Source organism: Drosophila elegans, unplaced genomic scaffold, assembly GCF_018152505.1.
Source record: "Drosophila elegans isolate 14027-0461.03 unplaced genomic scaffold, ASM1815250v1 contig_476, whole genome shotgun sequence".
Lineage (NCBI taxonomy): Eukaryota > Metazoa > Arthropoda > Insecta > Diptera > Drosophilidae > Drosophila > Drosophila elegans.
Genome location: NW_024545863.1, coordinates 22,653,810 through 22,672,390, shown reverse-complemented (window position 1 = coordinate 22,672,390; position 18,581 = coordinate 22,653,810). Strand labels below are relative to the sequence as shown.

The following is an 18,581-nucleotide window of genomic DNA, read 5'->3' as shown; positions in this document are numbered from 1 at the left end:
AGCGCCTTTCCCAACGGTAAAATTTGGGAAATGGAAATTATCAAATGTTTTATTTACAGTTAGTGCTGATAGGAGTTTTTATATGTACAAACGTTAAATAAATGTTTATATAATAATACCTGTCCAATTTGTACACCGATGTCAAATAAAATAAAACCTTAAAAATTGTTTCCACAGAAAGTCTCTGAAAAAGAATATTTTTGCCCAAAACGTAAGAACAAAATTATCGACTAGAACGGCTACCAAGTACATTTATTAGTTTCTAACATTAACTATCGAATACAAAAATGGCACACAATGGAAAACAACGGTTCGTCTATAAAACTTAACACCCAACAAATACCTTCTGCACACATGACTTTTCCAAATTTCCGTTAATTAGTGGAACCACTTGGTTCTAAAGTTCGTAGGCCCGGTCGCCGTTCTGTGATTGTTAAATGAGCGTGTCCTCGTCCTGACCTTCGAAGACCATTAAAAGCGAGTGCTGCGATGGGGACCGACCCAATGTCAATCCCCCCAGGGATCCATCTGGGGAGAGCAGACCGGTCTGCAGGCTGTTGTTGTCTCGATAGCCGGAAGTAGAGGATGTCTGGGAAACAGAGTCCCAGGATATCTCACCGAGGGTCTTGGCCTGCGCCTGCTGCGGTTGCTCCTCCTGGGAGGTGACCTAAAATAAATATTCACATATGCATTGAAACTGTTATAGGAAAAAACTTTTATTTTCAATAAAAAAAAAATTAATGGTTATTTTTTAAATTTTTTATAAATATCGTAAATCGTAAAAAATGTAACGAAAAATGCTTTTTTTGCTTCTCTTTAAAAAAATAACTTATGTACAATTCTTCCACTGCCCTAAATTTTTTATTTAAGAATTGTATCTCTTGTTCGGGATCCCTGGGTTATAGGGTTAATAGGGTATCCTAAGTACTTACAATGCTGGGTGGTTCCATAGGCGTGAGACGACTGCGCTTCAGCCTGAAGGTCTTCCGACTGGCCGCCTTGGATCGCTGCAGTCGCGACCTTGTGTGATCCCCGGAACTGTCCTCCGCCGGGCTCTCCGGCGACAGCGGAGTGGTCGAGGTCTCGCCGGAGGAGTGTCGGAACTCCACGGACGAGACAAAGCGCAACTTGGGCGGCTGGGCCTTGAAGGGAGCCTGCTGCAACGACTGCGAATGCGAGAGATGCGAGGGCACGGCGGAGGCGGTACCAGAGCCGGCACCGCCCGACCCATGTCCCGATCCGGTCGGCGTGGGCCCCACCAGTGTGGGCGCCGATCCTGCGTCCGCCTCGCCGCTCTGGCTCTCGCTGGTCGTCGTGTGCGGATCTCGGCCCGTGGAGCTGCTGGACAGCGACTCCCGCGGCGGGTGCAGCGTCTGCTGCGACAGCGTATCGCTGGGCGTGCAGATTCCCCCGGATCCGCTGCGCGAGTCGATCGGCACGGCGGAGACGTGGGAGTGCGTTGCCTGTCCCGTGGTGGTCCCTGTGAAGATAGATATGAGTGAAGGTCTTTGCTGCGACTTGTGGGCTTCTGCCGCACTAGTTGCCGCCGGAGTGTCGCTCTTCTTCTGCTCGGAACTCTCGCGATCTGTGAAGACTGAAAAATGAGTGGGTGTGTGTGGAGCGGATTTGGGGGTTGGCTCCGTTCCGGACTCTTACCGTATCGCTTCTCCTCCAGCTCGTCGCGCAGGTCCCGCAGCTCCCGGGCCAGTTCCAGCAGCAGCGCTCCCTTGGACTTGATCCCGCCCTGCGGCGGAGTTCCACGCAAACGCTCCCGGATTATGAACTGCATGTGCCGCTCGTGATCCCCGATTGGTGGCTGCGAGATCTGGAATACGACAATCGTTAGTGATTTTAATTTTGAAAAGTACTTAACTTAGGGGAATATGCATATATAAATAGGTAAATGTGGCCTAGACATTAATAGATAGACTTTGTTTGTCTAGGCTTAAGGCATAATAGTGCATTGTTAGGATTTATTTGAAGAAAAAATTGAGCAAACGCAAGAGTATTTTAAAAATATTATAAGTTTTTCCAGCACTTAATTCAGAAATTTGTATTCTGCTCACAAACTTTGGATTTAGTTGGGGGAGCTTAGAAAAACGTTTACAAGGATACCCGTTGGCGAAAACAGCAAAGTTATAAGAAGGTCCGCTCTCAGCTCATAATATCGTCATCATTTAATTATATATAATCATTACCAAAACGAATTGCACATTTATAAACTTTCTGCAAAGAAGGGGTAAATTGTTTTGGATCACTAAGATTTATATTATACCAAAGAGAAACTTTGCAATTAATCTTTTAAGTATAAATCATGACTTTCTGCAAAGAAGGGATATATTGTTTGGGGTCACCAGGAATAATATTATACCAAAGAGAAATATTAAAATTACTATTTTGAGTATACTTAAATATAATCGAATTGAAATTATATAGCAGCAAGAAACTTTAAGTTGTGTTACCCAACTATGTTGATCAAAGTCGAAGTGAACGTTTAGTTATAAATATTTCAAAGCACAAGTTAGTGAACAAGACCCCCATTTCTTACCTTGTGCAGAATAAAGGGCAGCAGGACAATGTAGAGGGGCGTTCGGTGGGTGACGACGAACTCCATGAAGCTCCAGAGGTCCGGTGCCGCCTCGTTGCGCCTCCCGAGATCCCTCATCACGCGGACAATGCGGGGCCACTCGTTGGAGAGCCGGCTCTCGAAGCAAATGCACACGATGCGCAGGGCGAGGAAGGCAGCCTGGTAGAGGGAGCCGGAGATGCGGGCTGGGCGCTTGGCATCCCGACTGCCGGTGAAGGTGAGTGAGCCGGCGCGTAGGTCGCCGGTTACCCGGTTGATCTGGGACACGGCCTGGCCGGTTCGACCCGCCGGCGGACTCATCGCGTTCAGCACGGCAGTCAGAAGGAAGGACACGTCCGTCATCTTCAATTCGCCCACGTCGGAAACGCCTCGGCCCGAGCAAACCTTCAGACACAGTGGCATTATCAGATGCATTAGAAAGCCCTCGGCCTTTTCCTGCGTGGCGAACTCGGCACTGCCGCCGCAAATCTGGACCAGGGAGAAGCAGTCCACGGGGCTGACCACCTGCAGGGCCACCAGACGCACCACGGCCGAGCAGAAAAAGGCCGGCGGATTCTGAGACATGAGCGCTGCTCCTGCGCTGGAGACGCCCTCGGGGATGCCGGATCCGGGCTCGTTGACGATCAGATTCTGCACCGTGCTGATGAGCGTTTTCATCTGCTGCCAGTGCAGCACGTACGCGTGCCGTATGATCGTCTCGTGGATGCCCTTCAGCAGTCCGGCGGCCGCCTCCCAGTCCGTATTCCTCCTAATCGATGGCTTCTTCGAGATCTTGAGGAACACTTTGTCGATGCGTCGCAGAATGGTGACCAGGGCATTGCGCAGCGTGTCGTTGGACCACTCCGCCCGCGGAAGAACCGCCTGCATATAGCGCTGCAGGCCCCGACAGGCCATGGATTCGGGGTCGTAGGGCGACACCTTCAGCAGCGAGTGAGCAATGTCCGCCAGGCGGATGTGGCACTTGGCGTCCAGGACCTCGGTGGGCTTGGTGTCACTGGGCATCTTCTTGGCCAACTCCGCCAACCGAGCCGTGGACTTGGTGAGGAAATCCGCCACCACCGAGAGTAAAACGTCGCGAGGTCTTCTGTACTCGGTGCGTATCATTTCCGAATCCTCTGCTGAGTCCATCATATTCTTGGTGCGGGCATCGGTCAAATACTTGGGATGCGTCTCCTCCTCAAAGTCCAAGCCAGGCGAACAAGGTGGTCCTCGGCTGCAGTTCCTCTGCGAGGAGCCCTTGTGCTCCGGACTATTTCGATAGGGCCCATTGTAGCTCTTAGCCAGACCTTCGCAGTTGTGCACCATGGTGCGAATGGCCACGGCCAGCTGGAGGATGATGTCGCGCTCGGATTTTCCCTGCAGCGGAATATAGCTGGGCGATTGGATCTGCTGCAGATAGCAGGGCAGAATGGCCTCCAAAATTATCTACAAGAAAAGAATTAGTATGATATGTATCTTACAAAGTGTTAGAAGAAGCATTTAAAGGAATTCTATTCATAAATTCCTAATGTGAAAATATTTTAAACATTCAACATTTCATGTCGGCCTTGCCTAACAAATTTGTTATCCCAACTTAAAATAATTGATATAGTTTCTTAAATATATTTTAGAATTCTATTATTTGGCAGAAGTAAACCTGAAAAAAAATAAATTGGTTTGGACTCACTAGCATTTGATATCCGCGAGTGCTCTCCGCAGAGTATGAGACCACCATTACACACAGAGTGATGCAGTCCAGTACAGTGACATCGTCGTTCTCGTCATGGTAGCAAAAGTCAATGGCCTTCAGTGGCTTGGGCTCCTTGACCAGTTCCGCAATGTTTAGGGGATCCGGCGAGGGGTCTTCCAGACTAAGGAGCAGATTGAACAGACAGCTCGACTGCACTTTGTGGGCCTCACCGTAAGTGCCGTCCTCATCCGTGTCGAGAATGGCCGAAACGGATCCAAACATTTGCAGGATAAATGGTTTCCTGTTTAGCAGGTAAAACTGCTTGACCGCATACTCAATGGTTGTGGTGATCAGCTTGTTGGTCTGATGCAGGGAGTAGACTTGCAACAAAGTGGGCATTATCATAAAGTAACCGTTGGTGGAAAAGATGTTCTTGAAGTTGAAGGCGGCGTTGATGAAGGTGGCCATCACATAGCGCATGATGCACGAATCTTCGGCGTGCAGAATGGAGGCGCCGGAAAGGACGTTCAGAAAGAGTTGGATGTCCGCCGAGTAGGCGAAATTACCAGCCATGGCCTCGAACATGCGTGCGATCAGCCGCACCCACATGAACTTGTGCAGGACGTCCAACCCGAGCAGCACCTTTCCGTACTCGCCACCATGGTGCAGATCCAGATCCACCTCGAGTGCCTTGCGCGGGAAGGAGGGCAGCTTCATCAGCTCCTCGTGCAGGAACACCACTCGCTGCACCACCATGTCCACGTTCTTGAGAATGGCCCAAGTCAAATGCACCTTGCCAATCTCGACAAACTTCTTGGTTAGCTCTTGTTTTTGGAGTGCCAAAAAGGACTCCTCCGGACGCATCAGCATGAGCCTGACCTCCGGGTACTGGGACCTCTTGAAGAAATACAGATCACGGATGTACCAATTGGGATTGAGGATTTTGCCTGGAAGGCGCAAGACCATGAACCAAAACTCAATATTCAGCCGGGACAATAGCACTTACTGCTCTTGTAGTCTACCAAGCAGTAGTGACTGGTATTCTTCTCATCGATGGGGTAGTAATCCAAGGCCTCCTTGAGCAGTTGACAGAAGAGTGTGTCCTCCTGGACTGGAAATTGAGAGGGTATGTTGTAGTCGTCATCTGCTGGACCATGTACCACAATCTTTTTGGCGGCGGGCACATTGGCAGTCAGGAGAATGGACGCATCGCACTGTTCCTTTCGCAGAATCTGCTTAAGATCCTTGAACATAATGCCATGCACTGAGTGCACCACCATCCAAAGTACTGATAAGGCGGAGCCCACAAGCTGGGAAGTAAGAGGTTGTTTAGTAAAATTTGTTTTAACTTTGAAATAATCTACACCAACCTCTTGCTTTAGTTCGTTGGATGATCTCACATAGAACATAATGTATCCAATGATCGAGTTGTAGAGCGCAAACGCCGCCTGTTGCGGCAGACGTGGCACAAATCGGATGAGGTGTCGCAGCAGCTTGAACATCTGATCCTGACGATCACGTGTTAAACGTTCGAAGACGTAGCGCAGAAACAGGGCCGATTCCTCCACCAAGCAAACCCAAATGACCTGGTAGGCAATCTCGTAAACCGCATTACCATCCGATCCGATGGCGGCATCATCTAAACACCCCACGATCTGCATCACGGAGGAGCAAAGAACGGAGGGGAAAAGCGAGTGGGCATGGTGCAGGTGGGAGGACATCCGCGTGCCGTCGAGATCCTCCTCGATCTCGTGGTCCTCCAGCTTCTCCATTCCGGGCTCATGGGAGGCCTGTTGACTAATGGGTATCATGGTGATAAGGAAGCTGTGCCGCTCCGCCCGCTGTTTGTCCCTTTGCTGGCGCAGGGCATTCCGGATGGCCTCTGTCTGCTGCATCTTACGGCTCTTGGTGGCGGTTACCAGGGATCGCTAAAAAATCAAGTCATGTATTATTAAGACCTCAGCCAAGTTCCCCTCCCGACCAGTACATAACCCACAGTCTCAGCAGCCCTCTCACTCACATGTCTATCTTGGTTCAGCGTGACGTCCATGTCCTTTGTCTGCTGCACTGGCATCCAGGGAGGATCCACCACCGGCAGACATTCAATGCCGATCTTCGGCGAGGGCAGTGTGAATTCGATGCCACCCGGTGGCACCTTAAAGGTCACATCGTGGGCATTCTCCTCCATTCGCGGCCAGACATGGAAACGGCACTTCCACAGCACTAGATATCGCTGAATGGCGCCAATCCTTATATCCGGATCCTTGTGCTTCAAAGCCCGCTGCATGATGTCGAAAGCGAAGTTCTGGGACTTCACTGAACCCATCAAGAATACGGCGGCACTCGAGGTAGCCGTGTCGTGGTTCGTCTCCAGCAGAAGTTCCCAGGCGGCGGGCATGGCCTCGATGACCATCTCCTCAGTGAGCACGACAGCACCTTTCAATAATGTGGCCAGCGGAAAGTGGAACAGGTTGCGTATGTGGATGCGGATGAACTTCAGGATGGGCGGTTCCTCCTGCATCTTCTTTTCCTTCTCCTGGCGAAAGGCTTTGGCCAATTTCTCCGCCATTTCCAGGTCGGGATCATCACTAATACTGTTACAATACGATATTAGATTAGATTTATAAGAAGACATTATATGGGTACAACCTACCGATCTTTGCGCGACAAACTATCTTTTCTCTTAGAAGGAGAAGTCTGCGTGGAACTCTGCTCCGAAACTTTGCGTGTGGAGCGTGCTCTTGAAGTGTGTGGCTTACTGGAAGTGATAATTGTTGGTTCCACATTGGGATGATCCGCATCGAAAGTGAATCCAAACTCCTCGCCATAAACCTAGTAAACCAAACTCATTAAGTATTCAGTACATTGCATGTCTTTATAATCAGGTTACCTTTCTTGTGGCCTTAACCAAACGAGTGCAGGAGCGCATGTGTCGCTTATAGCAGAACGGATGGCAATACCCTTTGTGAGTGCAATAGTAGTTGTAGCTGGTCATTAGATCAATAATCGCCTTTAGCCAGGGCATGTTCTTGGCCGTGTCATCGTTTTCGTTGGAGTCAGTAGGTGACTCCGGCTGCTGGTCGTCGCTAAGAATTCCCGGCGATTCCTCGCCGCCACTGATCATGCCCTGTTCCGAGGTGTCACTGCGATCGGAGAGCGAGGACACTTTGCGACGCGATTGCATGTTGACTAAGAGAGTCATGTTATTAATAAATACAAATTTTATTACTTATAGAAGTTCGATTTACTTACAATCAGTTTCGATGTCCTTGCTGTCCTTGGTATTACGACGAAGCTTCAGCGAGCGACGTTTAAAGGATCCTCCCGTTGTAGTGGCTGTTCCACGTCTCAGCAGAAATGGACGCACAGCCGAGGCAGTGGGTCGACGAGCTGGGTAAAAAGAAAAGAACGACATCAAAGTTTTACAAAAATGTATAGTTTAAGAAAATACAAAAACAAAATTAATTTAGAAATTAAAATATTAACCATTTATATGTGAGCTTGGAATGAAACAATAAAATGTATTTAATAAATCTTTTAAAAATATTTGGTGATCTCTGCCTTTTCCCATTTTTTTGTTATGTTCAGGAAATCAGTTAAATTAAATACTTTGCCTTGCTCTAATATTCACAGATATCAATAGAATTTATATTTGGTTTTCAAATAATAGTAATATTGAAAGATTTTCAAATCACCTTCCTCTCCTTCCTTGGTAAGCGTTGTGTTGCTACTGTTTTCCGACTCATTGTCTGGTTCATGCAGCACGAAGGATATCTTCCTTTCCGACTGGCCGGCACCATCGTTTCCAGCCGCTATCGACTGCAGGCTCTGGGCGGAGGTCTGCGAGTGGCCCATGGAGCTGAGGGCCATGGACCAGCGCCGGTTGGCCTCGCGGTACACCTTCTCCCAGGGCGCCGGCTTGTCGCGATGGATCAGCTTGGATGTCTTGGGCAGCATTATGTAGGTATCCCGCAGGAAGGCGGTGATCTCGAACAGCAGCACACAGGCGATCAGTTTCAAGGAGTGCGGACAATCGTTGCCATGCGGATTCACTGACGTTTCGTCCAGGAAGTCCTCCTCCTCGTCCTGCTGCAGTAGCTCACGCTGCTTTTCGGGATCCGTGAGACTCGCATTCACTGCCTCGTACTGCAATCGCTCGGTGAACAGGATCTCCTCGAGCCTGGCGCCCACCATCTCCGCCCACTGATGGAACATTTTTCCAGCAGCTCGTTGCAGAATGTGCGTCCTTCTGGCACTCGTTTGGCTCACCTGCTGTTTCATCTGGTTGAGATTGATGTTGGCCCCGGAGGCCCGGTAGCTGCCCACGTTCTGCTTCATCCAGGCGGGCCACTGACCCTTGTTGCACAGATGGACAAAGTGGGCGCACTCCAGCAGGAAGGTGGCCCGGGCCACAAGAGGAGCTTGGGGCTGTGGGTAAAGATTTGTGGGTTTACTAGGAGAGTAAGTACAAATTGAAATATCAATTTTCAGAACTCAGTATTACATACACTAGTAAAAAAACGTTATAAATCCAAGTATTTATTACTCAATTTAATTATTTTTCACTTCGGTTTTTATCCTTTTGATATACTAATTTTCATTAGACTATTTTCGCAACAGATTTTAATATATGAACATTTTATTTATATGTAAGCCATATAAAACTTTAATTTAATTTTTTTGAACAATTAGGACCAATGTTAAATTTAATACTTTCCATGTTAATTAAAATTTTTTTTCTTTTAATATTGTGACATAAAAAATACATGTCCTTATAGTTTTTAACCTCAACGAAGTCTTCTGTATGATCATTCTTGTTTATGAGATATTTTACTGATGCAAAGTAAGGCACTTTAAAAAATAAGTTGTGAACAAAGCTGTAAATCATGCAAAGCTCGATCTTCTTTTTGTATCTTATCTCCCAACCGAAGGAATCTAATTGTCGGCGAGTCCGCTTTATAATTGGAAGTTGGAAGTATACTGACCAGATCGAGGACGGCTGCCACCAGTTGGGGATCGGGAAAGGAGCCGGGGGCACAGGTCTCCAGCAGGAAGGAGAGTCGCAGCATGCCCACCCGAACCGGTTCGGTGGGCACCAGCTTGCGCTCCTTGAGGATCACCACCTCCGACTCCCGCGGCCCGTGGCCGTCGCACATGTCGGAGGAGCTGCGTCGGCTGAAGTCCGCCGTCTCCTCGATGCCGCCCACCTTCTTCTTGCCCTTCACAATGCCGCCGAAACGGTTCAGCCGCCGCTCGACGCGTCGCTTGGCGCGCTGAATGGACCGCCCAATCGATGGACCATCGCTCGAGCGGCCGCGCTGGATCTTCAGCGAGGCGTGCCGCATGAACGTGGAGGAGATCTCCGGGTTGAGCGACCCGATCTCCAGGTCGATGGACGAGGCCTCCTTGGGCGTGCCGCGGAACCAGCGCACCAAGCCGCTGAGCCGTCCCAGCGAATTGCGTTCCGAGCTGGACGTGGAGTCGGAAAGCAGGGCGCGTTCGCTGTGCCGCGGCGTCAGAGTGGGTCGAACGCCCGTTGTCCTCCGCCGAAAGTTGCTCAGTGGCGACTGGCTGGTCTTGTAGTGCTCCTCGCACGCCTCCGTCTCCAGCAGGCTCTGTAAATAGGACAGGGCGGGGATAAGCTTCAGGTTGGGATCAAGGGAGGCAGCTCACCACGGCGCAGGCGGACGAGGTGCTGCGCTTCTTCAGCAGCAGGCGGCGCTGGGAGCGGTTGTCATCGTTCTGCAGTACCTGGGTCACATTCGCCTGGGGAATGTGTCTGTAACAGGGAATACAATACATAATAAAATTGCATGGTTTGACATTAAAATATTTTAATTAATGTGGAATAAACACGATATTAAATTATGTGATATTTGTTCGAGATGCTTTATAATGGTTTAAATTTAAATTATATTTTCAGCTACAGAAATCAAATTCTAAATTAGTCAAATAAAAATTAAATTATGCTGGCTAAACATAGCGATTCGAATTTTACAAAAAGATTTAAAACTGTCTAGTCTGTTATAAGGGATACGATTTATCAAAAATTCTTTTATTAAATATAAACATATAATCATATTATTCAAATTTAACAACAGCATTAAAGACTGATTAGGTCTGTAATATTATAACTAGAATTTACTTTAACTGTTCTTGAGATAAAATCATTGACATGCATTTAAGAAATAGTTTATATTAAATTATACTTTTAATTATACTTTATTTGTATTAATACTAGGTGTTATTAAAATTCCAGTTTAATGTTTCAACTTTTTCAAAATACAAGTTAGGAATTTAATTCCATAGAACTCTGATTCAAAACAAATGTGATACTTGTCGGTCTTCATTAGAAAGTACCTAACACATAACACTTTTATATTTATATTTTATGTAGATTCATGTTTTTTTTGCAAAATAGCTAAAAATAGCTCTTAAGCTCACCTGATTACTCGAGTGGTCTGCGCCGAAGGTCCCTTCTTGTGAGGCCTAGGTGTGACTGCCAAAATCCCACTGAGGGCCACCAGGCGAAAGGGTCCACCGTGGGCTCCCTTCACATAGGTCACCAGCTGCCGGATGTCGCCATAGAGGGCAATGTTCTCCGGACCCTTCAGATCCTTGCTGGCCTCCACAAAGCGGCTGACCAGCGGCTTGAATACCGCTCCAACCACCTGGGCCTCGGCTCCACCGCTCATGCCGCCGCTAAAATTGGTCGAATAGCCGCCCTGACCTGGTACGCCGCCAATATCGGTGTTAGCATTTTTAAATCCACTCTGACGTTTATGAGCTATTGCATCATTTCATACATACATACATATATATATACAACGTATTGGTGGTGACAGTAAAGAATCGGAAGGGGACAACTCAAAAGCATTAGCAAAAGTCTCGGCATGCAAAATGGTAACACAGAGAACCACAAACAGCATGGGGGATGCGGGAGATTGGCGCCGGATGAGCAAATCAAAAGGCGGAAGGGAAGCCCAACTCAAAATGGCCAATGGAACTCAAGAGTCTGGTTGGAGCGAGTATTAAATGGGGATTTGGTGCGCCTACATTGTATTGGCATCCAAGCCCAGCATTTGCGGTTTGGCGGTGGCTATTAAATGGGTCAACACTTACTTAATGGTGACAGCAGCGAGCTGGGGTCCACGCAGAAGGCCAGGAAGGCGTGGAAGTAGTCAATGAGTTCCGGCAACGGCGACGTCCGAACCATCTCCTGCATGAAGCGCTTAGTCCTTTGACCCGCCTGCCGCAACATGCGGGACAGGATCTTCTGGCACTGGTTGCGCAGGAAGTCGGCGGGTGGACCTCGAACACCTGAAAATAGTTGAAACATAAGACTTAAGTACTTTATAAAAAGTTACCTCTCAAAGAATGAAATGTTCAAATATGAACTTACCATCATTACATCCATGCGGACAGCCCAGGACCTGTAGAGCTCGTCTTGTTATACTCATGGATATCTCGTGAGCATGTTCGCCCAATTTGAGAACACCCATTTCAATTAATAGCTCACAGATGTTTAGACCCGCTTCCAAAACTCGAAGGGAACAAACTTGCGCCGGATCTCGCTTAAAAACATTACTAATAGCCAACAGGATTATCTCGTAGTCAATGCCGCCATCGCGTGTTATATAAAAGGAAGATCCTGGAGCCTCAGACTCATCCACGCCGGTGTAGTCGATGTGGGAGTCCGTATGGGAGCGCAGCATTTGTCCTCGGTATCGAGTAGTTGTGCTGCCCATACCTGTGCTGCCATTACCTCCCCCATTTCCACCCATGCCAGCAATGCTACCGCCATTACTCAAGGCATCCAGCTGGGAGTCAATGGAGCCCTGCAGAAAAATAGTTTAGATGGTTTATAACCAATAATCTTAAATTAAATTAAAGAACGATGGACTATCATATAAAGAGTACCAAAATGATTCAGTTTTTCTGACCCCACATTCATAATAGTATGCGTAATGGCTTACCTGTCGCTTCATGTAATCGGGCGATGGTGTGGGAGTGTGTTCCGTGACCGTAATGATGGGGTTCCGGGGATAGAACGCTGTGGTGCGCTGGCAGGTGGCCTGCGATGGCCTTGGCGCCTTGGGTGGCTCAACGTATCTGTAAAATCTTGTATTTTGTAGGATACGTGCGAGAAAGCGTGTGTGTGGCATTAGTCAAAAAACGGAGTGCGGCAAACTGAAGGATTAGGGGTGTATAGGGGGGATTGGCAAGGGGGTGGTGAGAAAAAAACAGGCTTGGACAGGTGCCAAAAGGAAAGCAGTCTTGGTGGTGGAAGGAGGTTAGACAACTGAGGCTTAGGGCATATAAAGCATAGAGTGTCCTTAGAAATCGAAATAGAAATAATATTTAGTTGCTAGCAGACCGAAACTCACCCGCTATCAAGCAGACAGCTGGTTGATCATATGAGAAAGAAGATCAAGTCATAGGGTATAGAATATAAAGCATATTAGCTCGAGGGCAAGGAATGAGTCACTGAAGAGTGTGTCATTTCGATAACTGTTTGAAAGTGTATATGTTTTTGGTTCTGGTGTCAGAGGCCTGATTAAGAGTCTTTGGTGGGGTTTGCTGGGGATTTCTTTATACCTGAGACTGGGCATGGATTTGCCCTTAATCAAGTTGCTGGCTGGTTCGCGGCTTATCATCGAGGCAGATCGAGATAGCTTCTTCTCACCCGTATCCAGGCTGCGATGGTATTCCTGGCAGATGTAATAAGACATAATTATAAGTATGGAATTGAAGAACTGGTACGCCAATATAACATTAAAATCTCAAGCCAAACAAACACCATTCAAAATGGAAGATTTATATGGGGATTATAAACGGGAGCCAGGCAGAAACACTTAAGAACAGTAAACATAAGTTTTTGCTCCGCTTACTGCATGTTGCAGTGGTGTCTTGCCATTGGCTGAGTTTGTGTCGAGCCCTACTTTTTCCAAATTCTTCTCCGATTTCGAGAACATTTTAGTCTCTACAAAGGCCCGTAGATCGGCCATTTTAACGCGTTTCTTCTTCTCGCTGCCACGTCTTTCTGTAGTACTTGGGGCACTTTGAGGTTCCTCTGTAGATTGGTACAGTATTTTAGAAATGGTAATTAAGGAAATAAAACCTATAGCTCACCTGCAACACAGACTGGCACAGTTGGCGATTGATCTGGTATTTCAATGTAGTCCTTGACCACAGAGCTTCCCGGACTATCGCGACTATTGCTGCCGGGTCCTTGGTACAGTGATATCTCGATTTGTGGAATGGGCAGGGAATTGGAGCGCTTGCGGGGTTGATTTAAAGTGATGGCCGCCTCTTCGCCAATGTCACTCAGTCTGTGGGGTAAAAGTAAGTTATTTACTTTGATTTTTTGCTTTTAATACTCACCGATTATATAGGTATTGCAAGCTCCAGAAGATGCCCTCCTCCTGCCAGTGGGAAATGAAGAGACATCGAAGGACAGCCACATCCAAGAAAGTAGCCGCCGACACATCTGCCTTGATACTTTCTGACTTATCCGAATCGGTCTCTTTTTCAATGGAGGCACTTCGCTTCTCCTTCATCGAAGCACCACGCATTAGTTCCTGCTGGTCAAACTCGAACTTGGTGGAGGGCACTTTATCCTTATCGCGGGAGTTCATTGACTGGCGACTTCCACGTCGGCTCTGGGATTGCTGCTGTTGCAGCAGACTGGCATCGGCCTGGTACATCAGATATATTGTTAATATTGACAAGAAAGGATTATACCAGCTCAATGTCTCACCGTAAAGAACGAGTTATCCATAAGTTGTGGCGCCGAAGGCAGCCTAAATATGACTACACGTTCATCTTCCACGCTGGAGGCCTCCTCAGGTATGGTTTCGGGAAAGGCAAATTCCTTTGGAGAAGAAACCCAAGAGCCCTGGTTTTAAACCAAGCCATTTAATTTAAGGACCTCTTTGGCGTAACCCACAACGAACCTCCTCATCCTGCCTTCCATAATCGGAGATACCACTCTGGGGGGAATCCGCTTTCGGGGACATGGCATCCGCACTCAGGGAGTGCTTACGGGCAGGAAAAACATCCGTAGAACCCTTTGGGGTGGGAGCACACAGAAGATTACGAGCCTTGGGCTTAACAGGAGCCGTAAAACATGGTGCTCCTGGAGCTCGATTATCCCACATGCCCTGCCACAGTTTTATGCCATTCTCCAAACGGAAGTTCTGGAAGTCCGATTCCTTCAGGTGGTGTATAATGGGTGCAAAGAGATACACAAAGAGCTGGAAAACAGAGATGGTAAGATACAAAGAATTAGGGCTTAGCAGTCTATCAGCTCACCGTAATAGTAGGCACAGAAAACAAGTACTGATCTATGGACTTGGATTTGGGCTCTGCTGCATCACCCAATCCCAGATCCTCGCCTCCCTCATCATCGGCGCATTCCTCGGCGGCGTAGAGAAGGATCCACTGCATGGTGTAGAGCAGCTTGGTTTCCACGGGTCCGATGGCCTGCATGTCCTTGACGCGATTGTAAAGTAGAGCAGCACAGGCGTGCATAACGTGTGGTAGAGCTCCTTGAAGCAGGCGCCATCGGGGAATGACACCCAAGCCCTTTGTGAGGGGTGGTGATAATCCAAACTGGATGTTTTGCACAAGCACTTTCTCAAAGGACTACCAAATGGAGTTAATAAATATCTTATTTCATAAACGTAATATTAGACTTACCTTGCAGGCTTCCTTCGACTCCTGAACATGGAAAAGTGGGCGGAAAAAAGTAAAAATTTATAGTAAGGTTGTTGAAGAAAACCTAGGTTAAAGCTAACAACATTACAGCAAAAAATGGGATCTTAAGACAAAAAACAAATCTTAAACATAGGCACATAAAACACCTAACATCTACAATATAAAAGGGAAACTAAAAAGTTTGGTGACCTCAATGTACAGTACACACTTTCAGTTCTAATTGCCAACTAATACATTGAGGTGACAGACTTTAGCGACTAGAAAAAAGGGTTATGACTACCACAAACATTTATAACTTACATGGTGTCCCGGTGCATGTTGACAAAACTACATTCAGATTCAGACAAATTGCGAAAAATTTTACAATGTTAATTTGTACAGTTTGTTATTGTTATGGTTGTTTTAGTTGGTTTGTGTTAAAAGCATACTGAATGAAATAAACACAAGCGCAGGAAAAGTTTTTGGGGTAAGTAAATAAATTAAATAAAAACATTTCCTGGCTTGGTATATGTATATACGAAGGACAGGTCTGTTGTTCAGTTTGAGGAAGGTGGCTGTGTTAGTAGTTGTTATAGGAAAATAAATCGAATGCAGGAAAGTATAAAAACATCAAACATCAAAGTCAATTTTGGGTTTTGGCTTCCAATTTTCCATGAATTTAGCTGAGAGAAATCAAAAGTAGAAGACATTGAACACCACTTATTTGTTTTTTTTTACTGGTGTCGAATTTTTTGTGCCAATCTGAATACCAATAGTTTGGGCTTTGGTATGATACACAGTCCAGCCTTACAACAAACACGCATAGCGAATATACAGCACCCAATTTATAGGGGAAATGTTTCCTTGTTTTCGGCCATCAAAGCATTCTTTACTTCTTTTTTTTTGGTATTTGGCAACCGCGATTTGAATTTCATTTTCGTTGGCCAGCCACGTAGCCAAACTCACCAGACAGGTAGACTCGTGCAGTTTGCCCAACCTGGGCCGGATGAAGGGCGCTATTTGGCGCCACAGGAATGTTTGCACGGACACCGGTAATCCGAGGTCCTGCAGCCCGCTATCCTGGTCAAAGTCAAAGTCATCGTTGTTGTTATTCGCCGCATGGCTGTTGTTGTTTGTCTGCAGGTTGTTGTTGTTGGTGGTGTTGCTTGGGTTTGCAGTTGTTGTCCCCGTTGCCGCGGCTTGGGTCACCATGGTGGCCAGCTGCAATGAATGGCAAGGACACAAATCAAATGGCGTGTGCAACAGCTGGTGGTCGAGTCGTGTCGAGTCGAGTCGAGTCTAGTCATTCATGAAATCCAAAAGGGGGGCATTAGCATATATGTATAGTATATACAACATTCAACAGGTGTTTGCGTGCGCAGGCTCGTCGCGCTGCCTTCCTTTGCTCCTGTTGATTTCGGGCTTTCGACAGTGTCGACTAGGTCAGTGCCACATTCATAAGGCCGCACTCCCCCGCCCAAAAAGTAGCCGAGATTTCGGTCCTGGGACGCTGCGCAGAACGCAGACTCCGCAGCAGCGGCGAGAACGAGGCGACTGGGTTATAGATACAGAACTGGGTTTCTGGTATACATGCTAATTTGGGGCAAAAATTTTCACAGACTTATATAACCCAAGTGGGGATTGTAGAAAATTTCGCTTTTTCCCCCAATTAATTGCTGTCCCGCTGTCAATTATTTGGCACTTAGCACACACTCAAATCAAACGCGGCCATTTGTACCAACATTTCGCTTGATTGGTGCCGCACCCATCGGCCATCGCTTCTGGCCAGCAGAGTTCTTCACGTTACTTAGCTGGGCTGGGCTGGACTGAGCTATCGGACGTTCACTAATTGCAGACCCATTTTTGTGATGGCGCCCGAGCAGGGTCTCTGAAGCACTTTTGTTTGATTTCAATATGCTTATTTTTTCAATCTTTTTTTTTCTGCAGCCCAGTTATTATGGTTTTTGCAAGGACTTACCTTGATTTGCGCGTGGCCAGTTTTGGATAACGTTTACTGCTGGAGCGTTCGGATGCAACTGAGACAAGCGTCGTTAACTGACGAGCTCTGAGCTCCCTGTCGTTGTTATCCTCGCTGCCGCCCTCGTCTCGCAATTCGCCATCGTTTCCAATGCCGACAGCAGCAGGCCAGCAGTGCGTATACAGGATATTTCGTTGGTGGAGCAAAACAAACAAAGAGAGAAGGCATATACACCCACACTCCATATAAAGTATACGCACTGGCCGGGCAAAAGGGCTGCTCTCCGCATAGTGGGTGTCCTGGCACTTATTATCGAATGATATAGGACGCATTCCGATTAGGACACCCTGTTTCTGAAGCACACTTATCAATGATAACAAATGCCGGAGGGTGGATATTGCGTATACGCTGTGGGGCGGCCATTAAATTCCTTTTGTCTGCCGGTTTTAAGGGTGCGTCTGCAAATAAATGCTGAAATTATAGCCTTACATAAGTCACTGCCTTGTTGTACCTAAGTGGAAATTAATGTCTCTGTCCACTTATATTTGTTAAGTATGCTCACTTCGCTGGAAACTTGTTTAATAACATTTTACTAAATTATAGGCTATGCTGCATTTGGTTTGACAGGAAAGAATCGAATGATAAAGAATCATATCATTAATTACAATTTTAAAATTCAAACCTAAAAGCTTACAATTAATTTAATACTTTATAAGACTAAACAGTTTTGTTGGTGATATAACATAATTTACAATTTCAACTGCTGGACCATGAAGTTTTACTGACAAGCTTTAATTTAATAATCTTATTTTAAAATCAAATCTGACAAAAATTGCTTGCAAAATTAATGCACATTGTTCCCAAATGTTTTCCCATCTCCCCGAGCGATTTATCAATGACTTGCGCACTTATATCTGCGCAGATTCACTGCAGCAATCGACTGCTGATAACAGCTGTTCAATTAAGGACCAAATCGGCCTAAATATCCTTGCAACAATTGCTCCTCTGACAACAGGTTGCCCCCGGGTGTAAACAATAACAATGCCAGGGAGGCTGCGCGGTTAAAAGCCGAGTGGATGGCTCTATTGACAGAGAGGAAGCAAAACAGTCAAGAGAACGAGCACCAGCCGGAAGTTGGCAACACAGCTGGGCTCGAATAACTGGGTCAAAGAAGGGCCTGTCTGATGGGCACGTACATTTACATATAGTGCCAAGGGCAAGGACATGGACTCAGTGATGCCAATGGCCTGTGTGGGAGGCAGCCAGCCAGGCAATTGAATGCTTAATTGCCATTTCCTTGCCAGATTTGCCGCCTTTTAAGCACCTCTTTTTACCCTTCAGTCTTGATCGGGCATTATATGGCTTTTTTTGTACCTATATACCTACGCAAATAACACGAATAACTATTTGTTGCTGTACATTTTTGCTCTGAATACGCTTCGTGTATCTGTGTCATAGTTTTTATAAATAGCACGCATTAAAATGTTGTAGAGACGGCACACAAAAAGGCGCCTGAGGGGCCAGTAATGCGCCTTCTATGTAGATGAGATGCGAATGAGGAATATAACTTTTGGAAGATGTATTTTATATGTATATGTATAAATATTGAAAAGGCTTTCAGGTGTTTTTCGGCCGACAAACAAGAAGTC

General features: G+C 46.7%; 1 protein-coding gene across 15 annotated transcripts; it reads right to left on the bottom strand.

Moving 5' to 3' along the window:
- Positions 1-242: 242 nt before the first annotated feature.
- Positions 243-16,986, bottom strand: LOC108147217 (protein unc-80 homolog). 15 transcript variants are annotated; one of them, XM_017273592.2, is made up of 31 exons: positions 16,933-16,986; positions 15,921-16,175; positions 15,276-15,302; positions 14,958-14,978; positions 14,571-14,903; positions 14,213-14,512; positions 14,017-14,154; positions 13,641-13,954; positions 13,389-13,588; positions 13,148-13,329; positions 12,855-12,967; positions 12,644-12,661; positions 12,233-12,377; positions 11,659-12,094; positions 11,379-11,576; positions 10,701-11,043; positions 9,930-10,035; positions 9,242-9,871; positions 7,952-8,684; positions 7,509-7,646; positions 7,147-7,445; positions 6,910-7,088; positions 6,277-6,850; positions 5,627-6,184; positions 5,263-5,566; positions 4,254-5,203; positions 2,549-4,012; positions 1,657-1,825; positions 1,538-1,594; positions 933-1,480; positions 243-667 (listed from the first exon to the last, which is right to left on the bottom strand). In XM_017273592.2, exons 2-31 carry the CDS (start codon positions 16,164-16,166, stop codon positions 434-436), a joined length of 9,957 nt encoding a protein of 3,318 aa, XP_017129081.1. In that variant the 5' UTR covers positions 16,167-16,175; positions 16,933-16,986; the 3' UTR covers positions 243-433. The 15 variants fall into 15 exon arrangements, with proteins under 15 accessions (XP_017129081.1, XP_017129082.1, XP_017129071.1 ...); XM_017273593.2 differs by having other exon boundaries at positions 1,538-1,585; XM_017273582.2 differs by having other exon boundaries at positions 933-1,594.
- Between the last annotated feature and the right edge of the window lie 1,595 nt (positions 16,987-18,581).